General features: G+C 40.6%; 1 protein-coding gene across 1 annotated transcript in view; it reads right to left on the reverse strand.

The window, feature by feature from the left end:
- Positions 1-27743, reverse strand: part of LOC136864057 (potassium voltage-gated channel protein Shaw) — a 754891-nt gene that overhangs the window by 61290 nt on the left and 665858 nt on the right. The window contains exon 8 of the mRNA XM_067140592.2: positions 3879-4190. Within this exon, the coding sequence (XP_066996693.1) occupies positions 3879-4190 (312 nt within the window). The remainder of the gene's footprint in view (positions 1-3878; positions 4191-27743) is intronic.

Raw genomic sequence — 27743 nt, forward strand, 5'->3', positions numbered from 1 at the left:
AAAGAAAATTTTGAAAAGATCCCTGCACTTCACGGCTACTTCAGCATTGTTACGTACGTTTCATCTCTCTTTTCCTTGGACTCGAAACAGTGCGGATATTAAAAAGGAATTCCCGTGTGTCTGCAGAATGGTACTAGGAGAAAGAATGACATAATCTTGCATAAAGAAATTGTCTTGGAACGCGTAAAATGTCCGCTTAAGACAACTGGACGAGACTAATTGTGATGTCTACTGTCCAGAATTATTCGAGGTGTTCGCTTAAATGGCATATAGCCCTGAGGTTCACTCAGCCTACACAAAAAATGAGTACCAGGTTAATTCCTGGGGGCAAAGGCGGCCGGGTGTAGAGCTAACCACTCTCCCCCAACACATGCCGCGGTTTACAATGGTGGAAGCCTTTACCTTCCACTCCTCCAAGGGCCTTCATGGCCTGTACGGAGGTGATTTTGTCTTTTGTCTTTGTTCGCTTAAATGAGACTTATTTAACATCTGTCTTATATAAAATAAAATTGGAAAATTGTCCGTTAGGGTAAGTTCGACTGTACCGTCGGAGATCGAAAAGAACAAGAGTTGACCAAGGAAGGTTGGATAGGATACATGAAAATGAGTTTTATGAGTATCGGAATGCTGGTTCGACCGCAGTAGAAAGACAATGTTCAAGGATATCTGACCTTAATACAAAATCAACTCGTATTGGTTGAATGTGAACAACACTCTGATTCATTCACATATCCTTCTCTTTATGTTCTTTTTTTTTTTGCTAGTTGCTTTACGTCGCACCGACACAGATAGGTCTTACGGCGACGATGGGACAGGAAAGGGCTAGGAGTGGAAAGGAAGCGGCCGTGGCCTTAATTAAGGTACAGCCCCAGCATTTGCCTGGTGTGAAAATGGGAAACCACGGAAAACCATTTTCAGGGCTGCCGACAGTGGGGTTCGAACCTACTATCTCCCGAATACTGGATACTGGCCGCACTTAAGCGACTGCAGCTATCGAGCTCGGTCTCTTTATGTTCTAGAATGGCTAAGCTGTCAATAATATTGTTGAGGCATTTAATCATGTCATGTTTAGTTAAGTGCAAATAATAAAATAAGGAGATCAATCCGATAATATAGAGCATCTTAAACTAAATATCGACTCTAGATTCACATAACCTAGAAAATATTTGTGAAATATTTCTTAAATATAGGTAATTGCTGTATGATATTGCAAAAATCAGCGAGATTGAAGATTTAGTCGTAACTCTGTATGTTCGATGGAATTCAGTAGTATAAACTCGTCCTGGTTTAACAGACAGGTATAATCAAGATAATTTCAAAGAACATTTACAACTTTAGAGGTTATTATGAGGGTCTCTTCTTCGCACTGTGGAAGTAGAATATAGGCAACCTCTTTGTATAGACTAGGAGCAAGTTTCATCAATGTACACTTCTCTGAAAGAGCTACGTGTTATGTATTGTGCTCTCTTCTTCAGCTACATTAAGACGGATAAAATCTCATTCACAATGTATCCGGTAAATAGTTAATTATATCCGCTCAACGCACGCAATTAAAATACTGTATGTGGAGTTTAGAATAGAAGATATCATTTTTAAACCTACAATCGTACAATAGCTGAAATATTATTCTGTGCACACTTCTGGTATCGGAAAAGAAGCAAACATTAAATCCAAGCACATTCATCACTCAGCACAGTTTCTATAACGCGGTTATGGTAGATTTAGGAACGTTTTGCTAGGAAAAGGTAAATAATATCCTCATTTCGTAGATATGACGTTCAAGAAATGAGGTCCGGCATCAACACTGTGTTTTCCGATTAGCAATAATTTTCTTCTTTACATTATACCACTTCCTTATTTTTGAGCAATTTACTATCTTCATTGAAATGCTTTACGTGAATGTTCTCTACCTGGGTTTAATCGTATCTAGAAATGTATATGATATGTGGCAAATTCCAAACATTATTATTTCCTATGAAGAGCCTGAGTGGCTCAGGCGGCAGAGCGCCGGCCTCTCACCGCGGTTTAAATCCCGGTCACTCCATGTGAGATTTGTGCTTGACAAAGCGGAGGCGGGATAGGTTTTTCTCCGGCTACTCCAGTTTTCCCTGTCATCATTCATTCCAGTAACACTCTCCAATATCATTCATTTCATCTGCCATTCATTAATCATTGCCTCAGAGGTGTGCGACAGGCTTCGGCAGCCGGCACAATTTATGTCCTCGCCACTAGATGGAGGCTTCGTTCATTCCATTCCTGACGCGGTCGAATGACTGTAAACAGGCTGTGGATTTTCTTCATTATTTCCTATGAAGTGGCCAGGAAATGAGTAAATAAACTGTTCTGGGAGAACAGTGACAATAGTTTTATAAAGAATGATTTGAGTGAACTTTCTCTTATCGACGATTAGAAGCATAACCTCATGATTCTGAAAATGGCTTACCAAATCGGTAAATAAACTGCATTTGTTACATTTCGGAACATTTTTGTCTCGCAGTTGAAGAATCGATTTGCAGTTCTGTAGAGATATATTTGACTCGCAAATGAATAGTCACTTTAGTACCGCGTGTATACAATTACAGTTGTGGTATTCAGCCCAGTAGATCACGGGCTGTAATGCCTTGGGTATAAATAACTCTTACTTCTACGAAGTACATACATTGACAGAAAGACAGTCGAGGCCAAATAAAAGTCGCAGGAAGTGGATGCTGATCAGATGTGCCAACATAACTAGAACCTGGAAATAAAATTTTCTGGGATATTGAGTGCCCCGCTGTACTGTTCTACGGTTAACTGATAAATTAAAATTATGGCTAGATTCTGCTGTTTGAAAGACATTTTAGAAAGAGCTCTATGTTCGAATTTTTTACTTGAATCGTGGATCTTGAGGCATTTCATAATGTTGATTGTACTAAGCTATTTGAGGTTTGATCGGGATCAGGTACCGAGAAGGAAGAATGATCTACAATATGTATAAAAATCAGACTGCAGTGATAATAATCGAGGACCTTAAAAAAGAGGCAACAGTTCAGACTGGAGTGAGGCAAGGTTGCAGTTTGCCCCTCTTCATTTTCAATGTTTATACAGAACAGGCAGTAAAGAAAATCAAAGAGGAATTTGGGGAGGGAATCGCAATCCAAGGGAAGAAAATCAAAACCCTGAGATTTGCTGATGATGTTGTTTACTTTATCTGAGACTTCAGAAGATCTGTAGAAATTGTTGAATGGTATGGACAGAGTCTTGGATAAGGAGTAAAATATGTCCAAAACAAAAGTAATGGAGTGCAGTCGAACGAAGTCAGGTGGCGCTGGAAATAATAAATTAGGAAATGAAGTTTTAAAGGAAATAGATGAATATTGATACTTGGGTAGTAAAATATCTAAGGATGGTAGAAATAAGGAGGACAGAAAATGCAGACCAGCACAAGCAAAGAAGGCCTTTATTAAGTAAAGAAATTTGCTCACTTCAAACATTGATATAGGAATTAAATGTTTTTGAAGACTTTCGTCTGGAGCGTGGCACTGTATGGAAGTGAAACATGGATGATAACTAGATCAGAAAGAAGGAGAATAGAAGCTATTGAAATCTGGTGTTACAGAAGAATGCTGAAGGTGAGATGGATAGTTCAAATCACGAATGAAGGGATACTGAATCGAATTGGTGAGAGGAGATCGATTTGGTTAAATCTCACCAGAAGAAGTGATAGAATGATAGGTGGTAAGAACGGTAGGGGTAGACCAAGGTATGAGTAGAGCAGATGTAGGATGCAGCTTAAAAACAGTATGTGGACTGATGACTCAAACAACAACAACTTGAATCACCTGTGTACAGGAACACCGCACGCCATTCCTGTTTATGAACACATTACAAGCACTCACCTGCAGGCGCTCAGCGTAGTAGACGAGGCTGGCGAAGACGACAATCCCCAGGACAAGGAAAAACACGAGCAGAGTGAGCTCCTTGGCGGACGCCTTAAACGTGTGGATGAGAATCTTGAGACCTGGAGAGTGCCTGGTCAGCTTGAAGAGGCGTAGGATTCGGATGATGCTGAAGAACTCCACGATGTCTACTTTGTCGAGGCGCGGACCCACTTTGCTGGTGAGCAGCACGTCCATGTAGAAACTAAGAGTGGCCACGAAGTCGATCACGTTAACTGGAGACTTGACGAACTGCACCACGTTAGGACTCACCTGTCAACAGTGTAGGAAAACATTACATGGAATTTCCTTATTAATCTATTTTTGAAGGACAGAGCGAGCCCCATTGTAACGGAGACGCAATGTTTATCTAGATCTACCAGGCATAACACACCACTTATTCATTTGCTCATCATGTATCCAGGTACGAGTGCGCTGATGAAAATCATCAGCCTGTTTCCAATCATTCAACCGGGTCAGAAATGGAATTGTGCCGGCTGCCGAAGCCAGTCGCACTCCTCTGGGGCAATGAATAATGACTGACAGATGCTATTAAATTATATTTGGGAGTGTTATTGGAATGAAAGATGACAGGGAAAACCGCAGTACCCGGAGGGAAACCTGTCCCGTCTTCACTTTGTCCAGCACAAATATCCCATGGAGTGACCGGGATATGAACCACAGAACCCAGCTGGGAGAAGCCGGTGCGCTGCCGCCTGAGCCACGGACGCTCTGAGTGCGCAGATATGTTACTAATTTATGGGGTAACAACACAGAAGGACGATATCGTTCAAATTTGACAATTGAGAGGGTACCTCCTGTTAGAAACGCTCCTATAATGTATGGTCCAAATGAAAAGGCTGTTTTGGACGCTGTTTGGATTGTTAGTATACGGACAATTGCACGACAGACCAACATCAGCCGGTCGTCTCTTATGCGAATATTGCATACCAATACATTTCACCCGAACCATCCGCAGTTACACGAGCAGCTCGACGGACGTGATTTCAATGCCTCGAATACCACTTTTTAATAGACTGAGAGACCAGTGATGCAGCCTTTCTGTCAGGAGTCCTGTTACCGGGCGAGTTGGCCGTGCGGTCAGGTGCGCGCAGCTGTGAGCTCGCATCTGGGAGATAGTGGGTTCGAACCCCACTGTCGGCAGCCCTGAAGATGGTTTTCCGCTGTTTTCCATTTTCACACCAGGCAAATGCTGGGGCTGTACCTTAATTAGGGCCACGGCCGCTTCCTTCCCATTCCTAGGCCTTTCCTGTCCCATCGTCCCCATAAGACCTATCTGTGTCGGTGCGCCGTAAAGCAAAATAGCAAAAAAAAAAAAAAAAAAAAATAGACCTATCTGTATCGGTGCGACGTAACGCAAATTCTAAACGAAAAGAGTCCTGTTTTCAGATGAACCACGATTTTACAATCTGCACAATATGCACTGTGTGAATACGGAAGGGAACTTCATGACTTGAAGTCAATAATGCATTTTCCTCTTCAAACCTTCCCTTGATGATAATGGTTTGTTGAGAAAAATGAAATGGCGTATGGCTTTTAGTGCCGGTAGTGTCCGAGGACAAGTTCGGCTCGCCAGATACAGGTCTTCTGATTTGACTACCGTAGGCGACCTGCGCGTCGTGATGAGGATGAAATGATGATAAAGACGGCACATACACTCAGCCCCCGTGTCAGCGAAATTAACCAATTATGGTTAAAAATCCCGACCCTGCCGGGAATCGAACCAGGGACCCCTGTGGCCAAAGGCCAGTACGATAACCATTTAGCCGTGGAGCCGGACGTTTGTTGAGAGTCGATGGTCCACTCACGATTTCTCACTTCAATGAAAAGCATCCTTTAATTTTTCCACCAAAACTCTTTTTTGTCTTGTCACAACTTGTGAAGACTCTGACAACTCAGGATTTTGCTGCCTTTATACGATTCACATCACGAAGAGGGTTTTCAAATCACATTTTGAGTGATAATTGTACGAATGGGATTGGAGCCAACAGTGAATTACTGAGATTTTTAAAGAATATCTGTGCTGAAATACAAGGATATTCAGCTAATTTAAATGTGAAATGGAAATTTATTTCACCTTCCAGTCCTCATTTAGGCGGGCACGGGAGGCTGAAATAAAGTCAGCAAAATCACTATTGAAGCGGCCCATAAGAAATTCGCTTCTTCTTGAAGAGTTGATTACTACTTTGTATCAAGTTGAGTCTGTGCTGAAGTCAAGACCTCTCTGTTTAACGACTGCCAACCCTAATGATCAATGTTATTTGACACCTGGACATTTTCTAGTAGGGAAACGATTCCCCAGACATATCCAGCAGCCCCTATTCCTGTCTGACAAAATGGAAATTAGTGCAACAGCTGTCTCTCGTTTTCTGGCAGAGGTGGTCAAAGATTCTCTCCAACAGAGGTGTAAGCGGTCATGCACAAGAAAATGAACCCATCATTATGAGACTTGGTGCTTCTAAAGGAAGATAACCTTCCTCCATGGCTAAATGGTTAGCGTGCTGGCCTTTGGTCACAAGGGTCCCGGGTTAGATTCCCGGCAGGGTCGGGAATTTTAACCATAACTGGTTGATTTCTCTGGCACGGGGGCTGGGTGTATGTGTCGTCTTCATCATCATTTCATCCTCATCACGACGCGCAGGTTGCCTACGGGAGTCAAATCAAAAGACTTGCATCTGGCGAGCCGAACTTGTCCTCGGACACTCCCGGCACTAAAAGCCATACGCCATTTCATTGGTTTGGAAAAGTGGTTTAATCCACGAGCTCCGTCCTGGCTCTGAGAATGTCACTCGTGAGATCACTGGCAAAATAAAAACTGGTTCTTTTCACCGTGCCACAGTTAAATTGTGTCCATTGCCTAAGGATTTTAATCAGTGTTTGTTTAATGCTGGCCTTGATGCGGTAGAGTTGGGATTCCTCGCTGAGTCTGAGGGGAAAAAGCAACCCTGGACGGTAAACAGGTTAAGAAAGAAAGAAAGAAAGAAGTTTGTATAATGTTTCAACATGAGTTGTTGTAAATTCAAAATATCATAAATTGAAATTTCTTTTGGGCCGCCTCTGTGGTGTAGTGGTTAGCGTGATTAACTGCCACCCCCGGAGGTTCGGGTTCGATTCCCGGCTCTGCCACGAAAATTTGAAAAGTGGTACGAGGGCTGGAACGGGGTCCACTCAGCCTCGGGAGGTCAACTGAGTAGAGGTGGGTTCGATTCCCACCTCAGCCATCCTCGAAGTGGTTTTCCGTGGTTTCCCACTTCTCCTCCAGGCGAATGCCGGGATGGTACCTACCTTAAGGCCACGGCCGCTTCCTTCCCTCTTCCTTGCCTATCCCTTCCAATCTTCCCATCCCTCCACAAGGCCCCTGTTCAGCATAGCAGGTGAGGCCGCCTGGGCGAGGTACTGGTCATTCTCCCCAGTTGTATCCCCCGACCAAGAGTCTGAAGCTCCAGGACACTGCCCTTGAGGCGGTAGAGGTGGGATCCCTCGCTAAGTCCGAGGGAAAAACCGAACCTGGAGGGTAAACAGATGATGATGATGATGATGATGAAATTTCTTTTGTGTGTTCAGGTCCCTCGAAGGTGCTGGAGGGGGGATATGTTTCGAATAATGTGTGATGGCAGCATTACTTTGATATCGCTTGGTGAATTTGTTGTTATGTAAAATTCTGCAGTTGGCAATGCGCTCCTACTGCATCATGGGAGAGACAAGGTGGCTAACAGATGAGTGCTTCACGCACTGCGAAAGATCTTTGTAAATCAGTATTCAGTACGTTTAGTGCAAGGACAATTAAAGCATAGTAATGTCATTGCCTGCCTATATAGTGAAGCCTGCTCCTACAATAATATGTGTATTTGCGCCTATGGAAATATGTTTTTGTATGTGCGGCCGTATTGGTTGTTTTGTCGGGCGCAATATAACAGATGCCTTTGATTGCTTTTATTAATCTACCTTGAATCCCATAGTCCCTCAGTACTCTGTCATATGCCTTTTCTACAGCTATCTGTCTATTCCAATTTCAATTCTTCTTCTTCTTTATCGGTTTATCCTCGAAGGTCGGTTTTTCCCTCGGACTCAGCGAGGGATCCCACCTCTACCGCCACAACGGAAGTGTCACCTGCTATGCTGAACAGGAGCCTTGCGAGGGGATGGGAAGATTGGAAGGGATAGACAAGGAAGAGAGAAGGAAGCGGCGGTGGCTTTAAGTTAGGTACCATCCCGGCATTAGCCTGGAGGAAGTGGGAAAATACGGAAAACCACTTCGAGGATGTCTGAGGTGGGAAACGAACCCACCTCTAATCAGTTGACTTCTCGAAGATGAGTGGACTCCATTTCATCCATCGTACCACTTTTCAAATTTTGTGGCAGAGCTGGGAATCGAAACCGGACCTCCAGGGGTGGCAACTAATCACGCTAACCACTACACCACAGAGGCGGACACGTTTCAATTTCCTGGCGAATACTTCAAGTCTGACTCTGTCAGCCCCTCTGTGGTCTGAAACCACAATGGTTTTAATCCAACTTATACTAAACCGCTGATCGCACTCTCCTTTCCAGAATGTCAGTGAACACCTTGCCTGCTATACTGATCAATGAAATACCTCGACAGTTGTTGCAATTACTGCTTTCGTCTAATCAGAAGGTACCTTACTAACATTCCGAGCTAATCTCATTACTCTCCGAAATCATTTCAGTCCTTCATTGTCCGGTTCCATGGGTAAATGGTTAGTGTGCTGGCTTTTGGTCTAAGGGGGCCCTGGTTCGATTCCCGGTCGGCTCGGGAATTTTAACTTTAATTGGTTAATTCCGTTGGCTCGGGGACGGGGTATGTCTAACGTATTCATCATCAGAGTCATCATAGGTATGGCCCAATCCTCATAGACGCGCAGATTGCCCATACGGTGTCAACTCGAAACACCTACAGCAGGCATCTTTGGAGGCCACACGCCATTATTATTATTATTATTATTATTATTATTATTATTATTATTATTATTATTATTTCTACCTTCCCACTATATTTCATCATTACAGATCTAATTTCATATATTCTTGTTGCTTTATGATAATGGAGTTTATTTACTATCCTTTCCAGCTCCTCAAGAATTTTGATCTGACATCGTGTATACTACGTACGCTGTACCAGATGAGAGAGTAGACTTCATTTGGGTGAACTGTGACTGGACAGGTTTAAAAATAACCACTAGTACAAGTACGGTCCACTGTACAAGGTATTTAATAGTTGCCGTGCTGGAGAAATAACAGCTGTGAGTAGCCTGAGTTAAGATAAGATTCATAATTCCTTTCTACGTAAAAGTTGCTCCGTTGTACAAACGGCTAGTTCTCCCATGGAGAGGTAAATTCGATAAGTTAAAAAAGGTAACGCAAATACAACAAATGATCTTTAAATAATTCAAGAATACTGTAAACGAGTGCAAAATAAGTACAGTATATACAGTAGAAGTCCGTTATAGCGAGTACGGCATATAACGAGAACTCCGTTATAACTATAACTTATTTTCGCCAGTGCAAGATTCCTATATTAAACTGTGTATTATCCTTCGGTTACAGCGAGAACCCTATCACTGACGCATCCGTTATTATGAGCGATTATGCACGGTCGATTTTTTTCGTTGCCTATATCTATGCACCCAGTCATTATACTGCAGGCGTCCAATCATCTTCGGTACCGTATCGTTTTCTCGCTATGCCCACCAGCGAGCTCTCTCGTCGACATTCGAAGGCAATGTCGGAGTCGATTAGTAATACCCGTCGACTGCTATTCCGCGAGGAAAATGAAAGAGGAGAACATGTTTTTGTAATAAATGCGTAAATATCGTGTCCGACAGCCGTTCATAACTCGTTAAAGATAAATACTGAATAAATGATCGCTTAATTTTAATGCTAAATACCGCAGTTAAGTAAGAATGAGATAGGTCAACACCTCAAGATATGGCAGAGTGCGTCAATGATAACGAGGTTCGTTTATATTTTCTCGCGTCCTTTAAATTACGGAAAGGCTATTATCATGAAAAATTATAGCGAGAAGGTTATAATTTCTCTACTTCCGCTTGAAGTATGTTTTCATCATACATATAGTACAGATAAGTTAGGATATGTGACGCTATTTGAATAACAAAACTGAAACATTTGCCACAAAATGGGATCGATCATCTTCCGTACGGTATAGTCTTCGCACTATGTGGATTTGCGAACTCTCTCATCAACATTCGAAGGCGATATTGGAGTCGATTAGTAATACCCGTCGACTGCTGTTCTCAAAAGAAAATTCGAAATGAAAGCGGATAAGACGTTTTCGTAATAAATGCGTAAATAACATGGCCGATAGCAGTTGTTAACTCGTTAAAAAAGAGCTGAAGTAAACGATCTCTTAATTTTAATTGTATACCGTATACTGAAATTAAGTAGAAAGTGATACACCACAAGGTATGGCAGTGTACTATCACTGATTTGAGAAGATAGCTTATATTTTCTCGCATCTAGTTAAATTTCGGAAAGGTATTCCCATTTCATTTTTTGCGAAGAGGTCATAATTTCTTTACATGCGTTTCAAATAGGTTTTCATGATACATACACGGTTAGGTTAGGTTAGGTGATGCCGTTTGAAAAAGGAAACTGAAATGTTTGCCACAGAAGCCTCTGGAGTGATCCGTATTTCTTCGAATCCAAGACGACATTTTTTTTCTCTCAGAATCTCGTGTGAAAAAGGGTGGTGTTGCATTCGCAGCCTGATAGTAATGAACACCACTGGCAATTACTGCAGTAACCACGCTGTTTCTTTTCACCCCCCGCGCACACACAAAACTCATTGGCAAAAAAAAGACCGCCTCTTTATCATAGGCCTACATCGCTTGCCGCGGTACCGGTCGTACAGTGCCTATGCGTAACGTCACTGGATCTGTCCGACTCGTTGGCTGAACGGCCAGCGTCCTGGCTTTCGGTTCAGAGGGTCCCGGGTTCGATTCCCGGCCGGGTCGGGGATTTTAACTTTAATTGGTTAATTCCAATGGCACGGGGGCTGGGTGTATGTGTTGACTTCATCGTCATTTCATCCTCATCACGACGCGCAGGTCGCCTACGGGCGTCAAATAGAAAGACCTGCACCTGGCGAGCCGAACCCGTCCTGGGATATCCCGGCGCTAAAAGCCATACGACATTTCATTTTGTCACTGGATCTCGGGAAATAGTGAAGGCAGAATGACATTCTATTATCCTCTACAAAAACGTTTCTCAAATCTGCAGAATGGCATCAAAACATGCGAGCCTTCCAATTCTTAGAAAGGCCACGGCTACTCAGTAGCAGAGTTATAACGCGTCTGCTGTACCTGACGCATAGTAAAATAAAGTTTTATAGACAGCAGAAATATTTTCCTGATGGATCGTATCGTCGTATTGTAAGATACGTGGAACAGGTATTGTCGGCAAATTTTCCACGGGTTCTCGATGTTATGATGCCAATTTTAAGTTAATGGCTATTACGATGGGGTGAAAGTTCCTTTTGGGGATCATTGTAGATATCTAGGTGTCAATATAAGGAAAGATCTTTATTGGGGTAATCACATAAATGGGATTGTAAATAAAGGGTACAGATCTCCGCACATGGTTATGAGGGTGTTTAGGGGTTGTAGTAAGGATGTAAAGGAGAGGGCATATAAGTTTCTGGTAAGACCCCAACTAGAGTATGGTTCCAGTGTATGGAAGCCTCACCAGGATCACCTGATTCAAGAACTGGAAAAAATCCAAAGAAAAGCAGCTCGATTTGTTCCGGGTGATTTCCGACAAAAGATTACCGTTACAAAAATGTTGCAAAGTTTGGGCTGGGAAGAATTGAGAGAAAGAAGGGGAGCTGCTCGACTAAGTGGTATGTTCCGAGCTGTCAGCGGAGAGATAGCGTGGAATGACATTAGTAGACGAATAAGTTTGAATGGCGTTTATAAAAGTAGGAAATATCACAATATGAAGATAAAGTTGTAATTCAAGAGGACGAACTGGGGCAAATATTCATTTATAGGAAGGGGAGTTAGGGATTGGTTAAATTACCAAGGGAGATGTTCAATAAATCTCCAATTTCTTTAAAATCATTTAGGAAAAGGCTAGGAAAACAACAGGTAGGGAATCTGCCACCTGGGCAACTGCCCTAACTGCAGATCAGTATTGATTGATTGAAAGGAACGTATTATATATATATATTGTGCCGTTTCACAGTTCTTTATAAGAGCTGTAGTAACAAAGATGGAGTCTCTGCCATCAAAATGTCAAATAAAATGCATTTAACGTCAGTACGGGCCGAGATGTAAGTCTTTTCGTCGGTCGGTTACGGAAATAACCGCGTATAGAAGGCGCAGGAAAAAATGACAAATGGACATTATTTAAAACCATTATTAAAAAAAAAAATGCTCATCACTTATTATATAATCTGACTTCGATGTGTTAAGAAGACGCAAGACTAGATTTGAAAGGGATTATCCAGCGGAGCTAAATACTATAAATTGGAAACGAAAGATAATTCGCGACTACACGCCAATCTGCTGATATCAAGATTTAAACGCCGCGCGGGAGATTAAATACGTAAAAAGAAGAGATAAATAGACTACAGTAGAACTACGTCACGGAGTGGCGCAGGGCCTCAATAAAATTTTCCCGATTCTGTTTAATGTTGAAGGACACCTACTGATCAGTTGTTGAGTGCATTTACGCCAATAAAAAGATAGCGGAAAGAGATTTATTTTCAAATTGGAAAAAATACAGAACATCTATCTTAGTCGATTTGGAACTAGTTTGTTGGATCAACTGTACCCTAACGAAATCTATACCACTTGAGCAACACAAGAGATATATTAATTGAAAGATGTCAGCAATGAATCAAATATTTTATTATTGTTCTGTTTCATACGCTCGAGTTTCAACCATGAGTCGGTAAAGAAGCAAGGCAACGCTACTTGGATCCTGATGAGGCGATACGATGTTGGCTGTCCCGGATGACCCGTAATCAGTGTTGAGAAGCTACGATGTACCCGACCACTTGTGGAGGAACCAGATGACGAGATCCTAATCTCAGATGACCGGAGATGAGGAAACACCGAGACCATCTTGAGCAAAGCTAAGTCCATTATCCAAGTCGTTTTCGTAAGTAAGAGTATATTATTTCCTTTATTGTATGTTGATGTTTGTTGATGTTGATGTTTTGTGCGAAGACAGTGCGTAGATAAACGTCTAGCTGAGATGATTGGAAGTAAGTACTCATCCAAAGGAAATGTCAATTCCATTTGTAGGCGTGGTCACCAAGTGATTTTCCGATCGTAATGTTTTCCAGTGATATGTGAGGAGAGATAGCTAGAGTTATTATTATTATCAGTGAAGAGTAAAGAGTGAAGTTGGCATTAATACCTGTGTGTCCTAATTTAATCAATGTCAATCAGTTCGAGATCGTATATTGGAAGTGTTTTATGAAGGAATAAGGCAGTAGACTACTCCGAGTTCATGTGAAGTCTAGCACTATGACAGTAGTAAGTAATGTAGGCATTTTATGAATGTCACGGCACGTTGATGTGCAAGTTAAGGGAGTGATTTACATATGATGAAGTGAAAGAGTTGTTATATATGAAATGTGAGTATATTTAACGCGTTATAGATATGATGTAAGGTTGTTAATGATTTATGATGGTTGTATTTATTGTTTTCTTCGAGAGAGAAATAGTCATAGTTGTGCGAAGTGAGATCTCGTGATTGCAAATGATGTTTCTGAGAGTGTCACTGAATTCTCGCCAATTCCTTGTAATAGTTCTGGATCCTACGCATTTTACTTAGCTCAGGATATGATCTCGAGACGTGTAGTGCAATGTTTTTGTCCATGTTAGGATTACCTAGAGAATCATATATGTACGCAAGATGAGATTTGAGCCTTCACTGATTTATTTAGGATGATCTTGAAAACTCTCACTGTGTATAACATTATTCTGGACAAAATTCAACCTACTAGGCTAATCACTGGTGACATAGATTTTCAAAAGAGAATTATTTTTTTTTAGTCGGAGATAGTGTCATCTGATCAAGTAGATTTTCCATTGGTAGTATGTGTTATGATAACTATGTATGATATGTGTGGTGACGTTTCTTGCAACCTTATACGCACGTAGTCTAATATCAATAGGCTAAGGCCACATTACCTTAAGTTCATAAATTAAATCTTACAATAACGTTACTTGAAGGGTGATTACGACTTACAATGGACGTAGCTTAGCTTATGGTGTGTGACACAGGGAAATATGAGCAACTAAGAGGCAACTAAGTATGCGGAAGTGAATATTTTAAACTGTAAAACATACAAGAGAGTACTTGTCAGATCAAAGGAAGAAGAACTTTGTGATAGATTTTATTGAGAATTTTTAAACCTGCATCCAGACAAACAGTCAGTGAAAATTAAGTAATGCGGCAGTTTAAAGAGTAAGGAATAGGTGGTAACTAACAGAATCTAATAGGCCTACTTATTCCAAGAATAATTGATTCAGACAACTTGAACTCCAATCCTGAACTGAACATTAACTCGGCAATTCTACAAGCGTTTCTTTATTTTCTCAAGAGAGTATCGCTAGGAATATTGTAAATAATAACTAATACAATTTTTTATTTTTCTTCTTTGAGGATGCATCCTATATTCTTGGTATACTTGATTTTAATGTTTATTTTCTTGCCAGTACGGCACATGTAAATACAATTAACTGCATTCACATTAATTTATTTTATTGTCGCCCAACTTTGTGAGTTGTATGCGAAGGAAAACATGTCTTTTTCAAAAGTTTCCCAGATGTTACATAGTATTTATTCTAATAATTTACAATTTTGAGATCAATGGACTTATGAAAGGAAATAGTGTAATCCGAGAAGACATTTATTTAGGATGAATTCGGAAGATGTAATTTTTCTGAAATGTTGTTGACGGATATAGACTATAGGGATGACAGTGAGTCACTCACTTCAAAAAATTTTATTGGCAAAGTTTGAGATATTTTTCTTGAATGTTTGAGTTAATATAAAAAAAAATATGGAATGGTGAAACCTAAACATTCTTTCTCTGTGTTCTTAGAATAAGAATTAGTGGTAAGACTGTAGTTGTTTCAATCGACGGCAATTGCTCTAAGAGCTAATAAGAGTATGGTATCTAACTAGTTACGAGTTAGAGACGTCTTTCTGCGTTAGTTAGAAACTACCATTTCCTGGACGTTTTTCCATTACGGAACTCACACCCGTAAAACTTGGTCACCGGATTATTTGAATTTAGAGCTAGTCAGGATCTCTTGTGTCCACGCCTGGACGCGGGAACGGCGCAATATATATATATATATTGCACCCATAAGCGAATGTGCGTAATTAATGCATGAATTAAATGTTTAATAATTCACATATTGGAATACAGCAGTAGGCTGGGGAAAGCTGGCAGTCTCACAAAAGCAACATTCTGGCGCCGTTCAGACTGCAAGAAGATCCGCAGAACACGTCTTAAGGCACGGACAGCGTATAGCTGGCCTGAGTGGTACATTCAATAATGTTTATGATGCCGACGAGAGGTGGAAACTTTCTACTCGGTTCTCACGGGAATTCACGCGTTGGAACTTGACCTACTTAGAAGTGCGAGAGAGAAACCAATAATACCCGTCAACCCTTGGCAGAAAGTGGAAGCCTCCATGCTGCGAAGAGCGCGAACGTCTCAGCCAATCACAAAATTGCAAATTTAAATGTTTTGTCATAGCGGGAATCTACAGCCAGTATTTCGCGATTTGGAGCCCGGAGTAGTTGTGGAAAATGGTGTCCTGACTTCCTAACAATATTTGAGGTTCCGTCAGTGCAAATGAGTGATTAATTAGTGGTTAATTAAGAAATTTTTAACTTGAAATGGAAGGGTGGTATCGCCCAGGAAGTGAACCATAATGGCGAGAAGACTCCATCCTCTGGAAGAAAATAAAGCCAGTGACGCGCGCCCTCGTATGAATTAACCAGTGATCGTTTCTCACAGCGCAATATAACACGTAAATCGGACCAAAATTAGGAATGTTTTGAACATATTTCCTAAAACTTTAACCTACGGACGTATGATAAATCGGTCCCAAGTGCAAGATTATTACGCCACATCCCTTCCACAGAACTATTTTCGAAGTGGGGAGAGGACTGTTTACAAAACCAACGAGCAGTGTGGTGAATCTTCAGTTGTTTAATCCAGTCCTGTACGGAGATAGTTCAGTCAGTTGTGTGAATTCTGAGTCTTGTAGGAACGCGATCAGAGACACTTGTTGGCATCCGAGTGAGCAATGTATTTACTTGTGAGAGTGATATTTCAGGAGAAATGAACACTTTGAGAAACTTTTATTTAATTTGAATTTATGCAGAGATAATCAGGCAATAGCTACATTTTCAACACTTGCCTTAAATGAACTTACACAAACAAACCGGGAGGGACAATGGATCACGTCGTAACACGTAACTGCATAAATTTTCCCTAATCCACGTGTGGTATGGATATTTGTTGAAAGGTCATTTTTTTGGAGGGCGATTAGTATAAAGATTCTCCACACATCATTGGGAACATTACATTTAGCTTGTTTTCATCACTTTCAAAGAACTATTATGGCAAGCGAGATATTACGGGAGCAGAATTAGTTAAAGCAGTTACAGGAAGGAGAATGACTTTGTGCTAAGACCTTGAGTCCAATGTTATGTTCAGAGGAGGTGAATAACCAGTAAGCCTTACACAAACAAACTGAGAGGGGTGTGAGAGACACAGCAGGAGGCCAGGCAGGTAGCGGAGAGCAGACTTTCGACTTCACGTCAGGTGTTTAATGCAGTGTTATTGTATAATCTTCATTGAAGCACTAGAAAATGCGAGTGTTTATGTAAATGTGGACGTGTGCAACGCCATCATAAAAATGTATCAAGTATGCACGTGTGATATTTCGGATTACCACATCAGCTTCAAGATGGAATACTAATTCATCATGACAGAGCCCGGAGGGTGATCCAACCTGCCTCCAGCACTACGGTAATGAGCAACAAAATGTATAAATAAATATGTAGGACTATGAACCAATCGATGATCAAAATGTAGCTTAGACTGTTAGATAGGATTGTAAATAATTCACGTAATAATAATAATAATAATAATAATAATAATAATATAAGTGAGCAAGTGTTATTTGCGTACTTTCTTTAAGTAAATGTGTGTTGCGTATTATTTCTGGATCATTTTGAAGTAAGTCATTTTGACAGATTAGAATCCTATTTTACTAGAGATTTAAATAAGTGTAGTGCAGATTTGGGAATAATAATAGTATATAATAATGTTATTATAACGTTGGTTATGAGCGTTATTTTTGTTGACGTTGATTTTGTCGATGCCGCCGTGTTGATTTTTAATGTTTACCTTTGCTACTAGCGCATTCAGTTTATTGTTTCATGTTATGTAATCATTATTCAGATGACCGTTTCCGGTAGCTCTCATACCGTGTATTTTCGCGACGATTTGGTTGACACGCAAGTGTTTATTTCTGTGTGTAAGTGCGGTTACACATTTCAATAGCCGTGCTTTGAGAGGCATTCTCGTCATTTTAGTAAAATAGTTAGCGACAGGAAGCCATTGATAAGTCAGCTCTGATATTTTATAATATGTGAAGCGGAGGATGATCAAAAGATCGAGCAAAGTGAATAATAATATCCGTGATGATCTGCGTTGAAAATGGAAATGTGATATTTGGACCATGTCATGAAGAGTGTCGTAAGAAATGGAGATGTGAACGACAGATATTTCGCCCGCCTGATACGAGCGAGGCCGTATTATGAGTTACTACGTCGAGAATAATGATGAATAAATAGAATTGAGAGATGAATAATTTAACCGAGAATGTTAAATATATGACGACATGTGAAATGGTTGTAGGCGGAAAGCCTGTAGTGTTTCAAATAGTTTCCAGGGAAAATAGATGCTCGGAAAATATGCGAGTTAGTGCACTAGGTAATGTGTGAACAGAGCGACGAATCAATGTGTATTTTGATAGTCATGTAGAATCATGGATGACATGTAATACCAGTAATTATTGTCCGTAAAGGTTGAATAGTGTCATAGCCAGACATTTTTCGTCTGAGGTTAGAAGATTGCCATCAAATTCACATATTTTGTTACTTGAAGCAGGGTAAATTTTTCTTTAGACTCCGATATTTGCGCATTTTATTTGTAAACTTTCAGCAGGCAGCGATTTTTGGGATCTAGATTTTTGTTATTATTATCCTTTCTTTGTGCATATTTTATCGCCGTATTATTTAGAATCTGATCATACGTGAATTGTTTGTATTCATTGATGTAAATAAATAGGTGTAGTTAGGTTATTTTTGATTTCAGTATTTTTGGAGCGGTGTTTCTCCATTGACATGTTCATTTATGTAAATAAGATATCATGTGTTAGGGTAAAAGATCATCGATTAGTTCATAGTCAAAACCATAGTAGTGGTATGCTCATACCAGACAGTCAGTAACCACCAAGCCTTAGAAATCCACTACATTTCAGTTAGGAAATGAAGCGATCTTTAACAAGCAGTTGTATCATAAGTGCCGAAAATGAATTATAAATGAGATGGGATCTGCCTCCACCTAGTGGTGGTACCACAAATATGAATTCGTAATGAAAATGCAGACAGCGGCAAATTCAGTAAATTTAATAATGTAAAGGATCGCTTTCATTTAAGATGTAAACATGAGGCACTTGGCCTAATTAATTTAAGTATCTTAAGTCCAGACTATCACAGTCGTGCGAGTAAGGTTTAACTAATTAAATGAGTGATTGTAACACTCAGGTTCATGTTTCAATAATTTCTCTTGTTTTCAGCCACGAGTAGTTAAAAAAAACGTGGCAATGGTTATGTGGCAGATGTTCAATGTTCATGGTTGTTTTGTTTTTCTTTTTTCCCTTTATTTTGTTACGCATGGTTAGTGCATTCCATGATTATTTTAAAGTTGGGTGTTTCCCAACTGAATTTGAATATGGGTTAAATATCTGATAAACACCTCTGAGTCAGTGTCAAATTTAATGACTTAACCAATTAATTAATTAACTACGCAAGTTTCTTTTGAAAAGACATTTTCCAATGTATTACAAATCAGTTATTCAAATGAGGTGGTATTTCTGACCAGTGTTTTGGAGTTGGTCACGTCATCGTCATGGAGACAGTGATTCGACGTAATCTAGAATAATTTAAATTTGATCGACCTTCAGTCAAAATTTTATTAGGCAGATAATTGAGTTATTGTAATGTAGATCTTTAATTTTTTTAAATTTCAATTTCATTTCACTTTGTTTTATTTTCCACCAGTTTATTTTCAGTTTTACACTTTGCACTATGTTCAATAAATCATTTTGTTTATTTAAATTTTAATTCAGTCTTTTGGTACCGTCATTTATAGTTTAGTTTACCCCATCTTTCATTTCCTCACCCCCCCGATCGACGTGTGGCCCATCAACCCGTGGGATATTTGGGACACACCACCTCTGAGGTAGAAGAGTCTACATGCAGTGGTAGGTATTTTTACATGTCATTATTTACAGGAGCAGCCGGCGCAGATATCAAGAAAGAAAACCACCGCATTTGGGTGCCTTTACAAGGGCACAGGGGGCTGGGGTGAGGGGTGAAATCGTGGCGCCCAACGTGGGGCCAGATTTACCTATCCCCGGGACTTTGCACTTTATATTTAATTTATTTTTCTACCCAGACTGACAGCCATGAACATGTGTTTACTAATTATTGATAAATATGAATGCTGTGATAGTACTGTTTGACAGGTAGTGGTAGTAATCGTAACTAACATGTTTTGTATAATTTTATCCAAATTTAGGATAATTTTTTTTAATTATTGGTGATTACTATGTCTTGCATGTGTTGGAAGTAGTGGTGGGGAATCTATAGGTCTCCGTCATCTCTCTCAGTATACGAATATGTCGATCAGTCAGTAGCAGTGGGACAGGTTGATACAAACAATCGGTGAATTAAGTGTAACAGCTAATCAACTTAAAACAAGTCAAGATGAACTAAAATCAAGCCAGACAGAATTAGCAGGCGAGTTAAAATCCAGTCAGGCCGAACTGTCAACTAAGATAGAAAGTAGTCAGGCAGAGTTAGCTAATAAATTGAAAGTTACACAGAGCGAATTAAAGTCCAGTCAGGCAGAACTAGCGGCTAAGATTGAAAGTAGCCAAGCCGAACTTGCAAATAAGGTAGAGGCAATACAAGAACAGGTCACTGTGGAATTTAAACAACAATGTGAGGAGAAGCTTGAACAGAAGTTTGTTAAGAGCCAGGTCGAATTAAAGAAAGAACTACAGGCAAACCAGGACAAACTTATGCATGCATGTAACGCGAACAGGCAGGAGACAATGGACGAAATAAAAAAATTAGCGGATGTGCAGTCGAAAATACAGGAACAATTGGACAGCAACCGCGCCACTTTTAAAGAAGGTATGAGAGAGACCGTGGTTATGATACAAGACCAGGGAAAAGATTTAGCTAAGAGTATCATACTTCTGGAGGAGCGCATAGATGAAATTGAGGACGGAACCAAGAAAGAGATAAATAAGGTATACGTGCAGGTTGAAGAAACTCAAGAGAAAATGAGTAATGAAATCATTACCCTGAAATCAGAAACCCAGGACATCACGAAGAAATTAACGGAACTGTCGGAGAAAATATCAGAGACTGAGAGTGAGATTGCACTTAGTGAACAATCGATAAGGCAAGAATTTAATGAGGTCATCGAGGGCAAAATCCAGGCAATTAAGACCCAAGGCGAAAACCTGTCAACTTTGGTTAAGCTACTCGTAGACAAACAAGCTACCGAACCGCAGGTAGTAAAGGAAACAAGGGTGCAAGTAAACGAGAGTGAGCCGATGACACAGGTATTTAACGTAGAAAGAACAATTCCGGAGAATACTCAAAGGAGTGAAGCTTCCATCCAAGTAATAAATATTGTACGTACAAGTGACGATCAACCTAAGAAATTCAGTGGGACGTCACAACTTACCCCGAAAGTATATTTGAGGGAAATAAAACAGTACTTTCAAGATATAAAAGTACCAGAAGATAAGAAACTACGTGTTGTAGAAAAATACCTAGAGGGACAGGCAAGGACATGGTACTATGGATTCGTGGACTCATTTAAGACGTTCGAAGATTTCGAGAAAACTTTCCTCGAAAGGTACTGCTCCTTGTCAGCGCAACAAGCGCTTAGAATGGACTTGTACACTCGCAAGTACATGTCAACACAGCCCACACGTTACGTGGATTTTTTCTTAATCCAATTAGTGAAGCTCCGCCAATTAGATTCCCCTGTATCTGACGCAGAAATAGTTCAGACAATAATTAAGCAGTTTCCGCCAGACGTGCAACGAATGCTAATCACTGCTAGAGTAGAAGGTCCGGCTCAGGTTGAGGCGATCTTAAGGGAATTAGATGCCACATCAACCAATAATATCCCGCAAAGAACGACTAGACAGACACAAGAGCATAGGGCTTACCTAGCGAATGCCACGAATGAGAACACACGAGGCAACGCGCAGGTAAACAGTTCAAATTCAGGTGCTGTACCGCGGCGAGATATAAACCCGAGACGCCAGGAGGAAGAGATCCAGCGTCCTTGGTACCGACGACCCAACTGCCCAGATAGGCGACTGAAATATCAGGACAGGCAACCGTACCAGAGAAGGTATCCATCCCGAGACAGGAGGCGATGGGAAGACAGAGGAAGAGACAGACCATATTATCGTGACCGTGTAAGAAGATGGGACGATAGGAAAAATTATCAACGGGACAGGAACTCGGACCCAAGACACCAAGAGGGGCGCAGATACATTAATGACTTAAGTAATAAACACCAGCGTGACCCATGGAAACAGGCAATTGAATCCCAGGATATGAACCCAGACATCACGGGAGCTGAAAGCCTCGAGCTTCACCAAGCCAGAAGGAGAGGAAATGAGGACAGCAGGCCGCTAAACCCAAACGCACCAACTTACGAGGGGACTGGTGGAAAAAAACTTCGATTTCCAATTAACAGCTCCATCGGACATTGATACAACAGCACAGTTAACCATCGAAAATGAAGAATGGGAAGTAGCACAAGTAGATTCATGGATAGCACAGCCTGAAGACTTATTAAATGATGCATTCAAACAGGAGAGCCCTCAAATTCTACCTCTACCTGTTATAAAAATTAAAATTAATGGGACAAATGTTTTAGGACTTTTAGACACCGGCGCTAGTATTAGCATCATTTCGAGGACTTTATTTAACGACCTGAAAGAGAAAATGAGCTTACCTGAGATTCCGGTCTCAACTGTAAAGATAAAAGGGATCGTGCCAGACAAGGTGACTACCTGTAAGTCACAGACATACCTGGACATGACAATAGGAAATTCAACCTACAGTCATACGTTTATTATTATGGCTAGAGTTAATTACAATATAATTCTCGGAGCCGATTTTCTCAGGGAAACGCATGCCGTCATTGACCTTGCAGGGAGCGTTGTGAAATTCCGAAGAAATGGAGGTCATGATAGGGTTGAAATAAATCCCGAAACTGATGAGGAGGACGAAGCGAATGACAGTACCGACGAAGAGTTCCACGATACTTTGGGAACCGAGCATGCTGAGGAAGAATTAAATATTTTGGACCATGAAGGGATTTTTACAGACATTTTTATGGCAGATACTGCAGAGGACATAGAGAAATTAATTAACGACAAGGTTGCAGAATTTAATGGAACAAAACAACAGAAAGATAAATTAAGAGCTTTTTTAATTGAACATCAGGCCGTATCTGATTCTAAAGTAGGCCTAATACCAAATTTCACGTACGCTTTCAATGTTTTGGACTGGGAACCATATAAACGAAAGCCGTATCCAGTGCCAGAAAAATACCACGAGGAGGTCAAACAAATAAGTAAAGAAAAAGAGGAAAACGGCATAATTTCCGAGCGACCCACTCCGTACGTAAACAGCCTCGTTATTGTAAAGAAAGCCGATAATTCCCTCAGATTGTGTTTGGACGTTCGTCAATTAAACTCCAAATTAGTCCCAGAAAACGATCAAGCCATGCCTATTAAGGACGCGATTCGCCGATTTAAAGATATGGAAGTTCTTGCAGGTGTAGACCTGACCAGTTCTTTTCACCATATCCTTCTGCATGACAAATCAAAATTACTAACAGGGTTCATGTTTGATCAACAGACCTATGTCTTCGAACGCCTCCCATTTGGGACCAGAAATTCAAGTAGTGCTTTGATACGAGCGCTTGATAGGAAGCTAACTGACGAAGTCAAAGCAGTTACCACTTTGTACATAGATGACATGATAATAGCGACTAAATCCTTTGAAGAAAACCTCCAAAACTTAGGTAAACTATTCAAGAACCTCATGGAAACCGGATTCAAGGTGAACATCAAAAAGTCACACTTCTGTAAGCCGGAAATCCTATTCCTAGGACACGTAATAGACGGCAAAGGAATCCGACCAAACCCAGTAAAGCCAGAAGCGATACGCAACTTCCCTAGGCCTACCAAGGTTAAACATGTCCGCCAATTCCATGGTACGTGTCAATTTTTTAGGGAACATTGTAAAAATTTTACAGAAGTAGTTGCGCCACTGCAAGACCTGCTGCGTAGAAACAACAGATGGAAATGGACGCAGGAAACGGAGACAGCGTTCACAAGTACCAAAGAATTGTTAGCCAGGAGTATAAAATTAGCATATCCTGACTTTAACAAACCATTCATCCTCCAGACGGATCCATCTAAAATTGGTATAGGTGCAGTCTTATTTCAGGAGCAGGACGATGAACGTAAGACCCAGGATTATTTAGGCTTTTATAGTAGAAAACTGAGGTCGCACGAACGAAATTATACAACTACAGAATTATAAATGCTAGCTATAGTCCAAGCCCTACAGCACTGGCGAAAAGTTATTTACGGATTTCCAATCGTCATCAGAACCGACCACAAAGCTTTAACGTTCATGTTAAAGTCAGCTGTCTCATCTGACCGAATTACAAGATGGTCATTGTTCGTGCAACAATTTAATTTCACCATTGAACACTGTGCAGGCAAGGCGAATATCTTAGCTGATGCCTTAAGTAGAAACCCGAATAAACAGGAAGAGCAGGTAAATTATGTTGACTTGACACAGGAAGACAGAAATGTACTGCTGCGACTGAGCCAATTGCCAACCTTTCAACAGGCCGACCCAACCTTACAGCCGATTATCCAGTATTTCCAGGGAGCAATTCAGCAAGGGGACCCTCGTTATAACGAAATTCACAAGGCCGCAGAAGAATACAGATTGTTAAATAATCAACTGTTAAAATATGCAGATAAGGACCATAAAAATTAAAGATCGTAGTTCCGTAAGAATTACAGAATGAGTTAATTTGGCATGTACACCGTGTTATTGGGCACGGAGGTATCGATAAGACCGTCGCCACAATCCAGGAAACGTTTACATGGAAAGACCTAAGGAAGACTGTCAGGGATGCTATAATTACATGCGACACTTCCCAGCGTGTGAAGGCGAACTCATACATTGTCAAGCAGAAGCCAATTCCTATTCTACCGTCAAAGCCCCGTGAGTTATTCGCGATGGATATTTATCGAAAATCCCGAAATGACGGAGAGGCAATCAGTTCATATTAGTCACCATGGATGTATTTTCGAAATTTACGAACCTTTCTCCAATACAAAAGGCCAATACTAGGTCAGTTTTAAGATGCATCAATAGGGAAATAATTCCGGCTATGGGAAAACCGGAGAAATTATTAACAGATCACGGAACACAGTTCACCTCCGCACAGTTCAAAACAGGTCTACAGCAATTAGGAATACAACATGTTCTGAGTTCAACACGACACCCAGAGTCGAACCCGGCAGAAAGAGTAATGAAAGTTATCGCAAAATTCAGCAGAATTTATATCCCAGAACAGCATTGGCGATGGGTAGATATTCTCCCATTAATCACTGACTGCATAAATAATACTGTCCATGAAGCAACGGCAAAAATTCCGGCCGTAGTACACAATAACTTACAACCGGCTAGACCTTGGCATCCAGTCGTTAATTGTCCGCCTGAAACCCTACTGTCCCCGGAAGTGTGTACATAGCAGGTACAACAGCGTTTAAGAGAGCAAGCTGACCGCCGACTAAGAAGGGTTCGGAGAAGAAAATTTCACAGGCCATTAAGAATAGGCGAAACTGTATTGATCCGCAGACCAGGCATCTCCGATCCTGAAAGGAGATGCTATGCAAAATTTGCGCCATTGTACATCGGTCCTTATCGCATTATTCAAGACATGCAAAATAATGCATACAAAATTAGAAGTCTAGATGGAGAAAATGAAATGATAATGAATGCATCAAACCTCAAAGTATAGATCAGAACCAGGCGCAGCTCAGGTGAATCTCATGGAGAAACAAAGGAGCTCAAACGCAGGAGAAGACCCAGGTTCCGGCACGGAAGAAGAAGATGAAGATGATGACCCGTGTACTGAAGCAGAAGAAGAAGATGACCAGGAAACCCCATCAACGAACCCAGGACACGACAGTTATTTCGAGGTTGAAACAGGTCAACGAACAGAAGAAAATTGTCCGGAGTGCGAACGGAAATCAGCTGAGATACTGACGGTCATGAAACAAATTGCAGATGACCTCGAGAAAGAAAACAGAAGTTTAGAGAAAGAAATCAGAGAAAAGCTCAGACATAAGCAGAGGTATACTTCATAGTCAGAGGTATACATTCACTTATGGCTGCAAGTTTGTTTGAACCATAGGTTGAATTGAGAGAAATCTTCCAACTGTCGCGTAAGATTTCTAATGTTGTAGGGGAGCATTGCACCCATAAGCGAATGTGCGTAATTAATGAATGAATTAAATGTTTAATAATACACATATTGGAATACAGCAGTAGGCTGGGGAAAGCTGGCAGTCTCACAAAAGCAACATTCTGGCGCCGTTCAGACTGCAAGAAGATCCGCAGAACACGTCTTAAGGCACGGACAGCGTATAGCTGGCCTAAGTGGTACATCCAATAATGTTTATGATGCCGACGAGAGGTGGAAACTTTCTACTCGGTTCTCACGGGAATTCACGCGTTGGAACTTGACCTACTTAGAAGTGCGAGAGAGAAACCAATAATACCCGTCAACCCTTAGCAGAAAGTGGAAGCCTCCATGCTGCGAAGAGCGCGAACGTCTCAGCCAATCACAAAATTGCAAATTTAAATGTTTTGTCATAGTGGGAATCTACAGCCAGTATTTCGCGATTTGGAGCCCGGAGTAGTTGTGGAAAATGGTGTCCTGACTTCCTAACAATATTTGAGGTTTTGTCAGTGAAAATGTGTGATTAATTAGTGGTTAATTAAGAAATTTTTAACTTGAAATGGAAGGGTGGTATCGCCCAGGAAGTGAACCATAATGGCGAGAAGACTTCATCCTCTGCAAGAAAATAAAGAAGCAAAATAAGATTATTACGCCACATCCCTTCCACAGAACTATTTTCGAAGTGGGGGGAGGACTGTTTACAAAACCAACGAGCAGTGTGGTGAATCTTCAGTTGTTTAATCCAGTCCTGTACGGAGTTAGTTCAGTCAGTTGTGTGAATTCTGAGTCTTGTAGGAACGCGATCAGAGACACTTGTTGGCATCCGAGTGAGCAATGTATTTACTTGTGAGAGTAATATTTCAGGAGAAATGAACACTTTGAGAAACTTTTATTTAATTTGAATTTATGCAGAGATAATCAGGCAATAGCTACATTTTCAACACTTGCCTTAAATGAACTTACACAAACAAACCGGGAGGGACAATGGATCACGTCGTAACACGTAACTGCATAAATTTTCCCTAATCCACGTGTGGTATGGATATTTGTTGAAAGGTCATTTTTTTGGAGGACGATTAGTATAAAGATTCTCCACACATCATTGGGAACATTACATTTAGCTTGTTTTCATCACTTTCAAAGAACTATTATGGCAAGCGAGATATTACGGGAGCAGAATTAGTTAAAGCAGTTACAGGAAGGAGAATGACTTTGTGCTAAGACCTTGAGTCCAATGTTATGTTCAGAGGAGGTGAATAACCAGTAAGCCTTACACAAACAAACTGAGAGGGGTGTGAGAGACACAGCAGGAGGCCAGGCAGGTAGCGGAGAGCAGACTTTCGACTTCACGTCAGGTGTTTAATGCAGTGTTATTGTATAATCTTCATTGAAGCACTAGAAAATGCGAGTGTTTATGTAAATGTGGACGTGTGCAACGCCATCATAAAAATGTATCAAGTATGCACGTGTGATATTTCGGATTACCACATCAGCTTCAAGATGGAATACTAATTCATCATGACAGAGCCCGGAGGGTGATCCAACCTGCCTCCAGCACTACGGTAATGAGCAACAAAATGTATAAATAAATATGTAGGACTATGAACCAATCGATGATCAAAATGTAGCTTAGACTGTTAGATAGGATTGTAAATAATTCACGTAATAATAATAATAATAATAATAATAATAATAATAATAATATAAGTGAGCAAGTGTTATTTGCGTACTTTCTTTAAGTAAATGTGTGTTGCGTATTATTTCTGGATCATTTTGAAGTAAGTCATTTTGACAGATTAGAATCCTATTTTACTAGAGATTTAAATAAGTGTAGTGCAGATTTGGGAATAATAATAGTATATAATAATGTTATTATAACGTTGGTTATGAGCGTTATT

This window comes from Anabrus simplex, chromosome 1 (assembly GCF_040414725.1).
Source record: "Anabrus simplex isolate iqAnaSimp1 chromosome 1, ASM4041472v1, whole genome shotgun sequence".
Lineage (NCBI taxonomy): Eukaryota > Metazoa > Arthropoda > Insecta > Orthoptera > Tettigoniidae > Anabrus > Anabrus simplex.